This window comes from Podarcis filfolensis (assembly GCF_964270895.1).
Source record: "Podarcis filfolensis genome assembly, chromosome: 14".
In the NCBI taxonomy this organism is placed as follows: domain Eukaryota; kingdom Metazoa; phylum Chordata; class Lepidosauria; order Squamata; family Lacertidae; genus Podarcis; species Podarcis filfolensis.
Genome location: NC_139616.1, coordinates 30,161,821 through 30,176,917, shown reverse-complemented (window position 1 = coordinate 30,176,917; position 15,097 = coordinate 30,161,821). Strand labels below are relative to the sequence as shown.

General features: G+C 46.5%; 2 protein-coding genes across 3 annotated transcripts in view; both read left to right on the top strand.

Moving 5' to 3' along the window:
* LOC310748815 (testis-expressed protein 2-like) overlaps positions 1–15,097 on the top strand; it is a 110,678-nt gene that overhangs the window by 716 nt on the left and 94,865 nt on the right. The window lies entirely within an intron of this gene.
* The window catches only part of CHTF18 (chromosome transmission fidelity factor 18), a 33,826-nt gene that overhangs the window by 17,497 nt on the left and 1,232 nt on the right, over positions 1–15,097 (top strand). For both annotated transcript variants that reach the window (XM_083584746.1, XM_083584745.1), the window contains exons 19-21: positions 1,870–2,000; positions 9,404–9,548; positions 13,530–13,664. In XM_083584746.1, coding sequence (XP_083440872.1) covers positions 1,870–2,000; positions 9,404–9,548; positions 13,530–13,664 — 411 coding nt within the window. The remainder of the gene's footprint in view (positions 1–1,869; positions 2,001–9,403; positions 9,549–13,529; positions 13,665–15,097) is intronic.

The window sequence follows — 15,097 nt, the reverse complement described above, 5'->3', positions numbered from 1 at the left end:
AGGTTCCCAGACATGCATCTGTGGGAAGGAAGTTCCACAACTTGGTGACTGTCACAGAGAACACCCTCTCACTGGCCATCTCTACCCCGGCTGCTGAGGGTGGTGGAACTGCCCAGTTCCTATCCCCGAGTGCCCCTTAGGCCTCAAACATTCCCTGTGAATATGAAAACTGAGAATTTTGGACTACAGCTCCCATCAGCTCTAGTCAGCACAGCCATTCTGACTGTGGCTATGCTCGCTGAGGCTGATGGGAGTTGTAGTTCAAAACATCCGGAGGCCACTGGGTTGGTGAAGGCTGCTTTCCTGGGCATGGCAGTCGATGTTAGTTTGGTGAGTCTCCCCATTCCACAGGCTTCATTCGTCACCCTTTGAAACTCCTGTGTCCCTTGCCAGCTGCTTTTGTTTGCCACGTGAGGATTGTCTGCCCATTCCTGAAACAGTGAGCAAAGGACACCCTCCCTGCCCAAGTGGACTGCCAAGGCCATCCCGTCCCGGTCCTCTGTCCTGAGCTTTACCTCAGGGGACCTTCTTGCGTTGCAAGGCTAAAGGGGACAGTTATGCAAGTGCTGGCAGAAGCAAAGACCTGAAGGGAAACAATTAATTCCGTGAATGAGATCTGTACCCGAAAAAATAAAATGACAGCAGCTGTCCTGTCCTGTCCTTCTCTCCCCCGCCATCCTGTTTGTGTCACAAAAATCTTTTGTCTGCTTGGTGTCCATTGCCCTTCAAATCATGGTACATGAACAGGCTGCTGGGAATCTTTGAAGGTCAAAAAAGAAGTAGCAGGCATGGCTTGCTTGAGTCCTTTGGGCCTCGTTGCTTACACTGCGCATAATGCTTGAAGCACTCTGAGGCTGGTAGCAGAGTGGCCGCTCTCCTGCCACATCTGCATCTGATGGGTGGAACTTTGGAACTCGCTCCTGCAGGAGGCAGGGATGGACTCCAACTTGGATGGCTTTAAAAGAGGGTCAGAGGAATTCATGGAGTAGGAATCTGACACAGTGGCTATGCCCTGACTCCATGGTTGGAGGCAACAGTACTTCTGAATACCAGTTACTGGAAACCACAGGAGGGGAGAGGGCTCAAATCCTGCTTGCTGGTTTCGCATTGGGGCATCTGTTTGGCCACTGTGAGAACAGAACTTGATGGGCCATTGCCGTGATCCAGCAGGCTCTTCTTACATTCATATGTGATGAAATTCTTAACAGCAGAACAGAGATTTTAGATCAGGTGTAGGGAGGAACAGCTCCCTAGCACATTGGCCATGCTGGCTCTGATGTGAGTTGTAGTTCAGCAACATCTGGCAGGCCAGAGGTTCCTCACACGTGGTGCAGATTTGCCGGTTAAAGTTGCTCTGGAGTAAGTGGGTTTCCCAGTCGGTGCCTACATCTATTTAGAGGATTTTTACACCACTCTCCAGCCAAAGAGACTCCCAGAGCTTCTTACATACAGCCAACTAAAACTAGACCGTCCGTGCCTGTAAGCTTGCAATGTAAAGGACACGACACGAAAGGAAAGACGGGCACGGAGGGAAGAGGGGGAAAAGCAAATGGGCAGGCAGTCATTTCCCCCACTCCACTCTGTCCTTGGCAGCAAGATACAACGAAGCTGTCCCCAGGCTATAGTTTTGCCCACTTTGTGGGTCCTCTCTTAACTCTCTGCCCATATCCAGTGAAGGAAAGGTCACCCAAAAGTGCGTCTTACTCCTTATTTAACCCGCCGGCCCTGTGCTCTGCAGGAGGGGGGCATCCTCTAGCAAATCACCATATGCAGTTAGCCCAAGTCAGCCATAAGATGTTGCCTTGAGGTCTAGTAGCATGGAGTAGCAAGAGAGATTCCTACTCACTGTCTTCCATTTGCAATTTCCAGGTGAACACCCAGCTGTACAGTCAGAAAGAGAAGCAGCAGCTGGGGGAGCTAATCAACACCATGTTGGCGTATAATCTTACTTACCACCAGGAGCGGACCCCCGAAGGGCAGTATGTCTTCACGCTTGACCCGTGAGTACTGTATAAGACAGGCATGACCAAACTTGGCCCCCCAGCTTTTTGGGGGGGGACTACAACTCCCATCATCCCTAGCTAACAGGACCAGTGGTCGGGGATGATGGGAATTGTAGTCCCAAAACAGCTGGAGGACCAAGTATGGCCATGCCTGGTATAAGAGCATCAGGAGAGCCTGCCTGCTAGGGCCTGTCTGGTCCAACACCCTGTTTTCTTGTTCTGATGGGGACATGAGTGCAGCAGCACTCTCCCTGCCTGTGATTCCCAGCCTACTGCCTCCATCAGAACACAGTCATCATAGCTTTTGATAGCCTTATGCTCCATGGATTATTTCTCATTTTATAAAGCCATCACTACTTGTTGCAGGACCACTCCCCACTGCAAAGCAGGGCAAACCCTTTAAAGATCCTGGGGTCCAGTTTCCTGCCACTTGTGAGTGGCAGCTCTTGGTGTGAACCTGGGTTCCTCAGTACCACAGGGCCCGCCAACACCTTTCCTTGGCATCTACCAAGGTTTTGTGCCCTTCTTTTTTTCCAGGCAGGTGTTTTTGTGGGGGTTCCATTTCCCCTCTCCCCCACTTTACTCATTTGGGTATGTGTGTGGTGAAAGGGTTGCTTCTTGCTTGTATTTTCTGAGCACTCTCCGTCTTTTTCTCTGTGAAATGGGCCCACAGCAGTTTCTTCTATTTCCAAATGGGCCCCTGGGCCCAGAAAGTTTGGGGACCCCTGGTGTAAACTCTGCAAACCATCCCCCTTTAGAAAATCATTGTGTTAGACACAGAAACGAAAGCTCGGTCTCCTTGCACCCTTTGATCTTGTTGCATTTCACACACGGTCACTTGATGTTCTCCTCACGCCCACCACATGAGGAGCACCTAGATCCATGAGCTCCTCCTTGACATTCACAATTCAGAGCATGGCGCACTCATCCTTCCTTGGGACTCCATTCTGGGGGCAGCATTTCACTCGGAAGCAGAGTGGTCCTCTATTTTGCAGCCCAGATCTTGCTGCTTGGGACATACTTGAGTGGAAGTCATGGGAAACTGAGCAGTCCTCCATAAGTTATTCTAACCTTGTTATTAATGGGGGGGGTATGCTAATTCCCAACCCCTAACCAGACCAGGACCCTGGGAGACCAGGCTTCAAATCCCCACTCACCCTGGCCAGTCACTCACACAGTCATTGTGGGGATGTAAAGGGTAGCAGGAGACGTATGGAGGCCACCTTGAGCTCCTTGGAGGAAAGTTGAGGTATAAATGTGATAAATAAATAATTAAAAATAAATTGGCAGGTGTTAATTCATCAACACTCCCTCTGGCTGCTGAGGTTTCGGCAGGCATGGTCCACCATTTCATTTTATGAAAAAGCTGGGAATCCCAAGAATCTGAATTCTGGATTCAGAATTGTATCCAGTACCTGGGGAGTCATATTTTTATCCACAGTGCTTCCACGTTCTGTATATTATGTTCGGATTTTCACTTGGGCACGAGGGACCCTCTGACTCTGAGCAGAAATCTCATTACCGATTCTAAGAGATTAGCAGGTTTTGTACAGAACTGCTGAGAAGCAGCATTTAATCGCCTTCTGCTTTTTTGACCTTGGATACCTCTGAAATTAGCACCCCAAACCCTTGTTGTGGGTTTCTGACTACAGTGTGTTTCTTCCTCCTTTCTTTATTGTGTTTGTTAATAATAATAAAAACCAGTTAAAACTGGTTTATCAAGTGATCTTTTCAGAAAAGACCTAATATGGCACCAGCCCAGAGGTGGCATTGGCCATCATCACGTGTGACATTAGATAATCCAGGGTAGAAGAGAAACTCAAGGATTCGGCTTAAGCGCACGCTCTCTCTCTCTCTGTGCCTAAATTATCTGGAAGCAAGCGTGTTGTTTCCAGCCCTCCCTGAGCAGATGGTGAAAATATCCCCTTCATTTTCTGGGTATGTCGACTTTAAACACATCACTTCTCCCTTCCTGTGATCCAGCCCCCGCCACTTCCTCTCCACTCACTTAATCAGGTTTGATCCTCTTTGATTCCCCACCCCCCCAATCTGTCTTCTCTCTTCCTGTGAGCGAACGCACGCATGGATGTGTTGAGTTTTGTGGAAATCATCGGTAGTTTTGGGAAGCGTTCTGGAGTTGTGCTACACTTCTACATTTCAGTTCTTGTAGCAAAACCATAATGTGGGAGATGGCCCATATCAGGCTTGTATATTGACTTAGTCACCTACACTAAGGAAAAAATCACCTTTAGGCGACTCTTGAAGCAGTTAGCTTGTCCAGAGTTAGTTAACTTTTTTCTGTTAGTCTCCAAATGCTTAATAGAAATGTGTTGAGCTAGGTAGGTAAAGGTAAAGGGACCCCTGACCATTAGGTCCAGTCATGACCGACTCTGGGGTTGCGGCGCTCATCTCGCTTTATTGGCTGAGGGAGCCGGCGTACAGCTTCCGGGTCATGTGGCCAGCATGACTAAGACACTTCTGGCAAGTCAGAGCAGCACACGGAAACACCGTTTACCTTCCCGCTAGAGTGGTACCTATTTATCTACTTGCACTTTGATGTGCTTTCGAACTGCTGGGTTGGCAGGAGCAGGGACCGAGCAACGGGAGCTCACCCCATTGCGGGGATTCGAACTGCCAACCTTCTGATCGGCAAGTCCTAGGCTCTGTGGTTTAACCCACAGCGCCACCCGTGTCCCCAGTTGAGCTAGGTAAGTTGGTAAAAATGCTCCTGGACTAGTAATTTTACCAAGGTTGGCCTAGATGTTAAAGTGATGAGGGTAAGAAAATCTTAGTGGGTTGTGTTGTTAATTACTTCCCACCCTCTATGATGGTTCAGCCTTCCCATACTAAACAGTGTGAGAAGGGCCATAGCTGAGCATCTCTCTTTGCCTGGAGGAGGTCCCAGGCTCAATCCCCCAGATGGCATCTCCAGACAGGACTGGGAAAAAGACTCCTTGCCTGCCACCACAAAGAGCTCCTGCCAGTCGGTGCAGACAATACTAAGGTAGATGAATCAATGGTCCGACTTGGTATAAGCCTGCTTCCTGTGTGTCTTAAGGCTGGTGTAGGAACCTTTGGCCCTCCAGATGTTGCTAAACTACAACTCCCAGCATACCTGGACATTGGCCACGTTTGCTAGGGCTAATGGGAGTCATAGTTCAGCAGCATCTGAAAGGCCATTGGTTCTCTGCAGCCCTGTAGTAAATAGCCAGGATAGGAGGGTCAGTTGCTAAAGGCCTAACCACCTAGAGGCAACTCCTAACTCACCCCAGGCAGCCAGGTTAGAGTGGGGGTTTTCCGCAATCATCATGTCAAGACTCAAGCTGGATTTCCCATTGAGCCAAGTTTTGTTTTCTTTCTTCTAAGCCACCTGTCCTAACACAAGACTGCATTGGGTGCTCCTTTCACTCAAATGAGAAATTTTTGCCCTTGATTCGCCCGTCACTATAAGTAAGAAACAATATCCCTCCATTCTGCAAAATCAGGTTCAAGGTTAATACAGCTGGAAATGTTTTTTTTACTCCAAATCCCTTACATTCATTCAAAGGGCTTAGTGCACTCATGTCTGCGTGTTCAGGGGATGGGAGAAATTTCCGTTTTCTTCTTTCCTGTATCATATCTGCTCTCTTAGTTTGGGTTTCTGCACCCTGATCTCTATCAGATATAACTGAGCTGCCCTCTTTTCAGGAATATATTAAGTTTTCAGAGCTCCCCACCCTTTCAAGGCACAGATATATTTCTCCTCCCACCTTTGCCGTCAGCCCCCCTGCTGAGGGGATCAACAGGACAGACTTCTGATTTGCTGCCTTCTATTCATATTCTCTTCATTGGAATCTCTCCCCGCCGCCGGGCTCAAAACCAGCCTAGCCAAGATTGTTTGGCCTTAATCGGATTAGAGGAAGAGAAAACAGCTGCCTTTTGGCTTTTGACGGAGAGGCGCGAAGAAGCTGAAGATGCCTCCGGTTCTCCCCTCCTCGTCGGGCCACTAGGATGCCAGCCCGCCTTCCGCTTCTATGTTTCAAGCCCGCTGCCAGGAGACTCTGTTCGTGACTGACTGGGGGGTGCCGCTGGTGATCGCCCTACTCCTCCTCGGCCTGATTTATCTGTTTATTTACCTGCCAGCCAGCCTCCAGCAGTCGTCGTCGGTGGAAGAGGCAGTGAGGAATTTGAGCGACAAGTACACTTACAATGGGGTGGGCTTTGTCAAACAGTGAGGTCCTCCACACGCCGGTCCAGAAGGCACCAAAGTCCACCTGTGGCTGACCCATCGCTCCATTTGAGGCCAAAGAGCGGCAGGCACAGATCTGAGCTCAGCAGATGACACTTCCCCTCCGGTTTCGGATAGAAAGAATAATATACAAGAGAGCCGTTCTTCCTTAGAGCAGCTGCATTTTTGGGTGTCTACACCAGAGGAGACCGGCGAGTTTCTTCTTCCGATTGGCTGACCCAGGAGCCAAGTCTCTGAGCCTCGCTGCTCCGTCGTCTTACTTTGCAGGGTATCGTGAAGGAAAAGCTGAGTCTCGCCAGCGGAAAGCAGGGAGGAGGTGCTATGTTTGGGCACTTCGTGGAAGGAAGAACTCGCCAAGACATTTCGTTGTGGGAAGAGTTGAGGGGATTGGTTCAACCTGGGTGGCTGGTGTCACCGAGAAAGGCTGAAGACCTGTGTGTGGAAAACGCTGGCTCTTCAGAGGCAGGCAACAGCACTTGAAAAGACACTGGTTCTTGACTTTTACTCTTCACTAAGCCCCCACCTCACTGCTGGCCACCATCTTTGTAACAAAGCTTTCTGACTAAAAATGGCAAAATACGTTGTGTATCATTTGGCCGCAAGAGGGTTTGTCTAATTAATGCATAGCTGTGGCTTAGAGTTGCTGGATTTTTTTGCGCAAACTTGTCTACTGTGCTGTGTTTATGGCAGGGTTTCCTAAAAGAGTTTTAAAGGTACCCTTGCTTTTTCCTGAGTTAAACTTTCAGGGCACATACCATGCTTCTTAGAGCTGAAAGGATGATTCTTTTTCGGGAAAGCAAAAGCAAATCAGCTGCCTTCAGAGGATCCCACCCTCTGTGTTTCTGCATGAGTCACCAATTTGGGAAGATCCTTCGTTTGGAAGGAGGCAAGCCCAAAGCGCTGACTCATTCAGACGGGCACCAGGCAGACTCCTCGAAGGGTGGGTAGTTCCGCCACGATGGAGCTGATGGAATGATAAGATTGCACGATGTGGGGCAGAATTCCCCACCCTCAGTGGAAATTGTTCGATCAATTTGAAGGAACCGAGACAGAGCAGCAACTCATTCAGAGACACTGCAGGCAGCCTCTAGTGCAAAGTGGTACTTCAGATTCATAGGGGGCCCCTAACTATTTTAATTAACTTATTTTTTGTGACACCATTTTTTGTGAATTACTTGATTAAAGTGCTAGTTCTTTTGCTCCCTTCCAACACTCCTCTGCGTTTCCTAGTATGCTAAGCCTCCTGTTTCTCTTTAAAACTGGAGCTCTGTCTGTCTGCAGCAGGTGTCGAAATGAGGCAGTTGACGATTCAGTGTTTCTTTCTCAAAGAGATAATTAGATTTAATTAATATCTGGCACATCCAGCATAGTAGATGGGTTGCTTCTTGTTACCATTTCTTTTTCTTTAACATGGATTAGTCTCAAGATCTAAGAATCTCGCTTTGCTTGCTTTATTTTATATTACCGTATTTACTCGGGTCCAGCACTGTTAAAAAGTGATCTGCTGCTTTCAGGGTTGACTCTGTGGTGTAGATTCTTCCAGCGTCTTAAGGCTGATGCAGAATATCAAAGGTTTGCTAAGTGCTTTGTACATTCCAGAAAATATATCAAGCGTATTTGCCACCAAAATTCACATACAAGTAATTTTGAGGCGCATTTCACCTCCACTTCAAATTTGAGGTTAAAATTCCACACTTTAGAAATCACAAATTTCTCACTAGGCATTTTGTTTTTTGCATCTGAAGCTCAAATGTTGAAATTGTGTATGTTGTCAGGATTGTCTCTATCCACTTGCTTGGCACATTCAGTAGTGACAGCCCTTGCATTTCAGGAGCTCTGCCTTCTTTCTTCCTGTTTGCTGTATTAAAAATGATTTCCTTCCAAGTCTCTGCTTGAAAACTCTAGAAGACCAATAAACCTTGCAATGTTCAGCCTAGGCTGCCTTGTCAGTGTCTGTCTCAATTAATTCCTTTAGCTGTGCATTGATTAGCGGTATTCTTTTCCTTTCCTTTCTTACTCTAACATCTGATGTCTTCATCTTCTGGAGAGAAATATATAACGGTTCTTTATACAGTGCACATTTTGATTTCTTTCAAACTTGCAGTTCCAATAAGCAAAACCAAGTTAAGAAGTGGGGAACAGATGTCATGGGCATTATTTTTTCCTTTTGAGCCATGGAACGCTCACAAACATTCTGACTTCTGGTGGGTGAAACTGCCTGCAACAGGATGCTGGCAAGTAGTAACAGGTTCTGGTGCAGTGAAAGATGACTTTGACTAGGGTACTCACAGGCAGGGTCTAAAATTAAGAGGGCTCCAGGCTCATTTTGCACCTAAAGATTCTCCATTTGCAAGCACCTCAAAAAGTCTGGTTGCCATTTTTTTACACCTGGCTGACACTCAAGGATTACTAAAATGTATGTGCTTGAAATATATGTTAAGGATAGACAATATGCTAAGGAGTTTAACAATAAAGAGTAGAGTGTTTTTAAAACTGAAGTACCGTACCAATACTTTTATTTTAAAATGAAACATGTATTAACAATCTTCTGCTAAAAATGTGATCTTAACAATGTGTCACTCATGTGAATTACGTGTTAGTTCATGCTTATCAGAACAACACACACACCTAAGTGCCGACTAGACATTCTGTTTTGGCGCCCACAACCCAGGTCCCAGAAGCCATTTGGCTCCTAGCTTTTCTATCCCAGTTTCTAAGACTGCTCACAGAGGCCCTAAAACTGGGAAGGAGCTGTTTCGGGTTGGTGTTAGGAAGGCAGTACACAAGAAAGAGAACTTTGAATGCTAGGAAACTGGGAGAAATGAATTTCACACCTTAATTTGAACAAACCTGCCAAAATGCTAGCTGCAAGTATATACCTTCTGTGGTGGTTGTTTTTTAATAACTTTATTTTAATTGTTGTCTACCCTTTTAAGAATAATGGGGGGGCAAGTGTGGACAGGTGTACAACTTAATGCTCAAGGTGGCATTCATTGTTCTCTCCCCCCCCCCCGCCATTTTATCTTCACTACAACCCTGTGATGTAAGTTAGGCTGAAAGGCAGTCAGCGGCCCCCATAGATGAGCTGAGATAGATAAGTTGTTGTTTTTTAGTATGGTTTTCTTCTTGTTTATAATTCTTCTGCACTGATCTATTCCACTGCGATGCCTAGAAACATGGAGGAAGTGTGTAGGTTCCCAGATCTCCCGCTTCGGAAACCGCTGACTTACCAAGCCAAGCAGCTTATCGCAAGAGAAATTGAGCTGGAGAAGATGAGGCGGACGGAAGCCCTCCTTCATGCACGAAACTCTGGCCAGGTAAGTGGCTGGATGGCTCTTGGGGAGAGCAAGTGGCTCAAAGAATAAGTGGGCCTGGCTTAGGCCCCTCTACAGATCTTGTGTATGCCCCAGAATCCTTTGCAGCATGCAACAGTTCATTGGTAAACAAGCCTTCTGCACCAGAGGTTCCCCAAGGAGAAAAATCCCTGAAAATTAGTGGTCCAGAGAAGGGGATAGGACCCCTTTCCAGCCTGATGACCACTTTCCTTTTTGGGTAACTGTCTGTGGGTCACATGCCAGTGGTGGATGGGGCCCACTGGTGCCAACTATAGGGGGCTCTGGGGGTCCAGGCACCCACACAAAAAATGTGGGTGCTCAAGCACCCAGTCTACTGGGCCTCCAGCACGACTTCTGGGGCCTTGCAAAGCACCAGAAATCATGTCTGAGCCCTCGCAAAGCGCTGCTTAGCTTTGCAAATGTGTTAGCAGTCATTTTTCTCCACCATGGTGATAAAGCTTGCTGTTTTCTAAGCTCAGCAAATGTCTGACCTTTTTTTTTTTTTTAAGTGCTACTCAACTGCAGCTGAAGGGATTGGCATCAGTTCATTGACAGCCATAACATTCATGTTGAGGTTTACATGAGGACAGTCATAATGGTCAAATTCTTTTAGAAAGCTCTTCTGCCCTCTGGTGGGCCCAAGTGCCTATTACTGCCACCACATAAGTTCTTGGCACTGATCCTTTGACATTACATGTCTCCGTCCTCTTCATACTAGGAAAGATTGGTGATATCTGTTGCGGGGTGGGAAGAGCGACACAGCTGTTTTTTTGTATGCGGCAGACTGAAATTTATAACTATAATTTGCTAGTGGAAATCTGGATTAAAGAGGCTTCTGGTGTTACTTTCTGTTTAGCTCAAGTGCCTTCAAAATCTCTGGTGGTGGTGGTTGTTTAGTCGTGTGCGACTCTTCGTGACCCCATGGACCAGAGCACGCCAGGCACTCCTGTCTTCCATTGCCTCCCGCAGTTTAGTCAAACTCATGCTGGTAGCTTCGAGAACACTGTCCAACCATCTCGTCCTCTGTCGTCCCTTCTCCTTGTGCCCTCAATCTTTCCCAACATTAGGGGCTTTTCCAGGGAGTCTTCTCTTCTCATGAAGTGGCCAAAGTATTGGAACCTCAGCTTCAGGATCTGTCCTTCCAGTGAGCGCTCAAGGCTGATTTCCTTAAGAATGGATAGATTTGATCTTCTTGCAGTCTATGGGACTCTCAAGAGTCTCCTCCACCATCAGTTCTTTGGCGATCAGCCTTCTTTGTGGTCCAGCTCTCACTTCCATACACCACTACTGGGAAAACCATAGCTTTAACTATACGGACCTTTGTCAGCAAGGTGATGATTCTGCTTTTTAAGATGCTGTCTATGTTTGTCACTGCTTTTCTCCCAAGAAGCAGGTGTCTTCTAGGCCACTCTAAAGGAAATCTCTAATAGGCCATCCTAAACCTGTTGTGTGAAGGCCCTTTTTTTGAAGATGGTAAGGCCAACATAAACTAAGAGGAGGGTGGGAACAGGATGCCCAGTTTCTGTGGCTTTAAGGCCTTTTTGTGTCGCTAAATATATCCTACCCAAGAGATCACGGCATGGACAGTGGGTAACTCAGTTGGTTAGAGTTTGGTGTTGTTAATGCCAAGGTTGCAGGTTTGATCCCTGTATGGGATAGCTGCATATTTCTGCATTGTTGAGGGCTGGACTCGATGATCCTCAGGGTTCCCTTCCAACTCTACAACACTGTGATTCTATGAAGAACAGACTGGTGGTCCGCATGGAGTTGAAAAATTAGTTGGCAGCTGGTACCTTAAGCTTAGTCATGCTGGCCACATGACCCGGAAGCTGTCTGCGGACAAACGCCGGCTCCCTCGGCCTATAGAGCGAGATGAGTGCGCAACCCCAGAGTCGGTCACGACTGGACCTAATGGTCAGGGTTCCTTTTACCTTAAGCTTAGTCACACCTAATTTGTTGAAACTTGGACAGATTTGCTGCCTGAAAACCTAGAAAGCTGCTGCCAGCCAGTGTTGTATTGAGCTAGATGATCAGTGGTCTGATTCAGCAAAGAACACATTCTTTTGTTCCTAATCGTAGAATAGTAGAGTTGGAAGGTAGCCCAGGGGTCATCTAGTCCAACCACCTGCAATGCTCAAGAATCCCTGGCAGATGGCCATCCAACCTTTGTTTAAAAACCTCCAACAGAGGAGAGTCTACTATCAAATTATCATGATGATGGAAGAGAGCATTGTAAGCTTCTGTCCCCTAGAGGGTGGCATTTCCTTGTCCAAGACCAGATCTCTAAATATACTGTTAGCCAATAGTGATGGAAACTGGAAATAGTTGCAGGCTTGCAGCAATCATGGAATTGCGGAGACCAAATGAGCTCAAAGGTCTTTCGCAGCAAACGCCCAAGGGAACAAGGAGCCAAAGACTAATTGAGAATCTGGGCCAGCTACTTATTAAAATACACAATGCAAGCTTTTGAATCACACAGGTCTCTTCCTGTGTTTTGGGTGGTGATAGACTTCTTATGCCAAGTTGCAGTGCATGATGCAGACACACACACACACACACCAGGTGTTTGCTTTTTTGTTCCTAATATGCAATGCTGGTGTACAAACTGGCAGCCACGGCTGTGTTGTGCAGTGTGACTTCTGCTGATACATCCAACATTGGTCCTAGAATTAAGCTGTCTGAAAATCTTCGACATCTGTTGAGTTCCTAGTCTTCATGGCTGCAGTGAGTCGCTGGAAATTGTGTACCAAATGGTTCCTGAAATCTCTGAAGACAAGACTTGCTTCTTTAAGACTATCAGTGGCTGGGACTCTGTGTAGCTCTTGCGGAATAACTCCCCTGATTTGCAAAATGAGAAAATTTGTAGATTTGCATAATTTATACAGGCCGCAGAGCTGAGCTTTCCTTGTTGCTGTTTCGTTTTTTAAATGCAGAATACAAGCAGCCTTGCTAATTAAGCAGGCTGTGGGATTGTAGGTTTAATTAGGTTTCATATGGGCTGGCTGATAAGGGAAGAATTTATATAGTACAAAAGGAAATGAAATAATAGACAACCCCACCCCATATTTTTTTATACAAGAAAGGGAAAGAGAGAGTAAACAAACGTGATTCTTAAGAAAGAAAGAAAACCTATGGAAAAATTATTTGACCATAGTGAATGGTATTTTAGAATTCAAAAACTTAAAAGGGAAAAGAATAAAAGAGACCAGCTGCTTTTGGACAATCAAATCTTGGTTGTTGTTTGGGACGACATCAGCCCTGGCCAAGACAGCCATATAATGCTGGAGCTGACAGGAGTTGTACTCCAAAGCATCTGGAGGGCACCAGGCTGGTGAAGGCTGGCTTCTTATAATAAACCAAGATATGCACAAACTTCATGCATCAAAATGTAGCTGTTTTTCTCCTCTCCCTCTGCAAGTAGAGTAAACAGGCCAGGAAGCAGCAGTTAACCATAGGTTTCTGTTACAGCCAAACCAGGAAACTATGGTGAGCAGAACAGGCCAGAATGGGGCCTGGTGTTGATTTTGCATTTTCATTTTTTTCTTGCTTTTCTGGCTTGGTTTCAGTCATTGGAATTTATTGATTATGTAGATTGTGTGTGAGAGAGAAAGAGAGACAGACAGACAGAGTGAGAATGAATGAATGAATGAATGAATGGTGGTTAGAGTGTCATCCTAGAACCCAGGAGACTAGGATTCAAATCTTCATTCCACTGTGAAGCTCGCTGGCTGATCTGGTGCCAGTCGCCATCTTTCAGCCTAACCTACTTCACAGAATTGTAAGGATGAAACAGAACCATGTACGCTACCTTGAGCTCCCTCAAGGAAAAAGCAGGGTGTGAACGTGATGAATACATAATACGTAAAGCACCTCAACAGAACTGAAAAGAGATAGAGAAAGATACTCCAAATAAATACAATAAATTAACTAACCCTTCTCTGCCTGTCTCCATCTTCCCTGCAGGCGATGGAGACAACTTTGCTCCCGAAAGAAAGCAACCACAAAGTAAGACATGAGCCGGCACTGCCCGAATCCAGAGTGCGGAACCACAAACAGCGTCTCGACCAGATTGTGAAGAGAGCCACATTTGAGGAGAAGGTGAGGGCAGCGTCCAAGGACTGCAGGCAGCAGAGAGCCATAGCACAGGGCAACTTGCAGTGCCAGCACAGCCTGGCAGCTTGTGCCTCATTCCCTTTGCTGTGTTTCTGTCTTGCATAGTTGAGAAAGGGCAGCAATTCTGCCGGGTCTTGTCCCAGTGCACATGTGAAGCTCTCCTTTCTTCATTTTGCTGTCTAGTCCTACAATTGTCGAGTTGGAAGGGACCACAAGGTCCTTCTAGTCCAACCCCCTGCAGTGCAGGGATCTTTTGCCCAGTGTGGAGCTCAAACCCACGAGCAGCAGTCACAAGGTCTGGGCTGCACAGGTGCACTGGTGAAGCCAATGCAGCAGTCTAACTGATGCCACCTGCACAGCTTCCACCTGGCAGCCATCGTATTCCCCACCCTCCCACTAAATGGCAGCAGCACCGCTGCTGGGAGGCTATTATTGCAGCTCCACTGCACTGGGGAGCCAGTCCTGATGTCCACTGGTTTGCGGTAAAAGCGGGGTGGCGGCTTCTTGAGGACCGGTGCATGGCGATCGTAAAGATCAGCAAGGCCACTTTTATGTTAGCATGAGAGCAAATGCTGGCTTCTAGGTGCAACTCAAAGGTACAGGAATATGCTGCATCCCAAACAGCCTTTTCCACGAGGCTGAAGCTGGGTTGCAGACCTCATGCATAGCATTCTTTTTCACTAAGAGAACAGTACTTGGGACAGAGTTAAGGGAGAGGTGTGGATAATAAAACTAATTTATCCAGCGGGTTGGTGAACCTATAGAAAGCTGCCTTATACTGAGTCAGACCCCATAGAATTGTCTACTGCTAGCGGTTCTTCAAAGTTTCAGGCAGGGAGTCTCTCCCCAACCAGACATGGAGATCTTCTGCATTCAAAGCAGATGCACTGAGCTATACAGCCTTTCTTTTGAGACTGCCTGCTGCCGTGCCTTTGATAGGATGGTCCTTTACTTGCAGTTGTGCAATGCTATAGTGTGATGCCTGCAAACTAGATGTCCCTTTGCTGGGGGGCGGGGGCTTGTTTGTTTTGTTTTATATTTTATTGTTTTGTTAACCAAGAAAAAAAGTGCAACCCTAACAAAAAAAAACCCAAAGAATCAAAAATCTGAACTTGAAAGTACAAAGATACAGCGCAGCTCCAAAGGGACAGTAAAATATTAACAAATACAAAGATTCCCTTTATAAATAATAAAGCTTTATAAAAATACAAGTATTCTCTACTTGTGAGTTCCATCATTATTGAGAATAAAGTTTCTGTATTGTCTTAAATAAGCTAGACATTGACATATACTGGTGGCGCTGAGTGACCATACAGTTCATTCATATAAGAAAACGATGCTATAGATACTAAAAAAATTGTCATTCAAGCTCTCTGCCCTTTAGTTTATGAGATACCTTTTCCATAAGGCAATTTGCC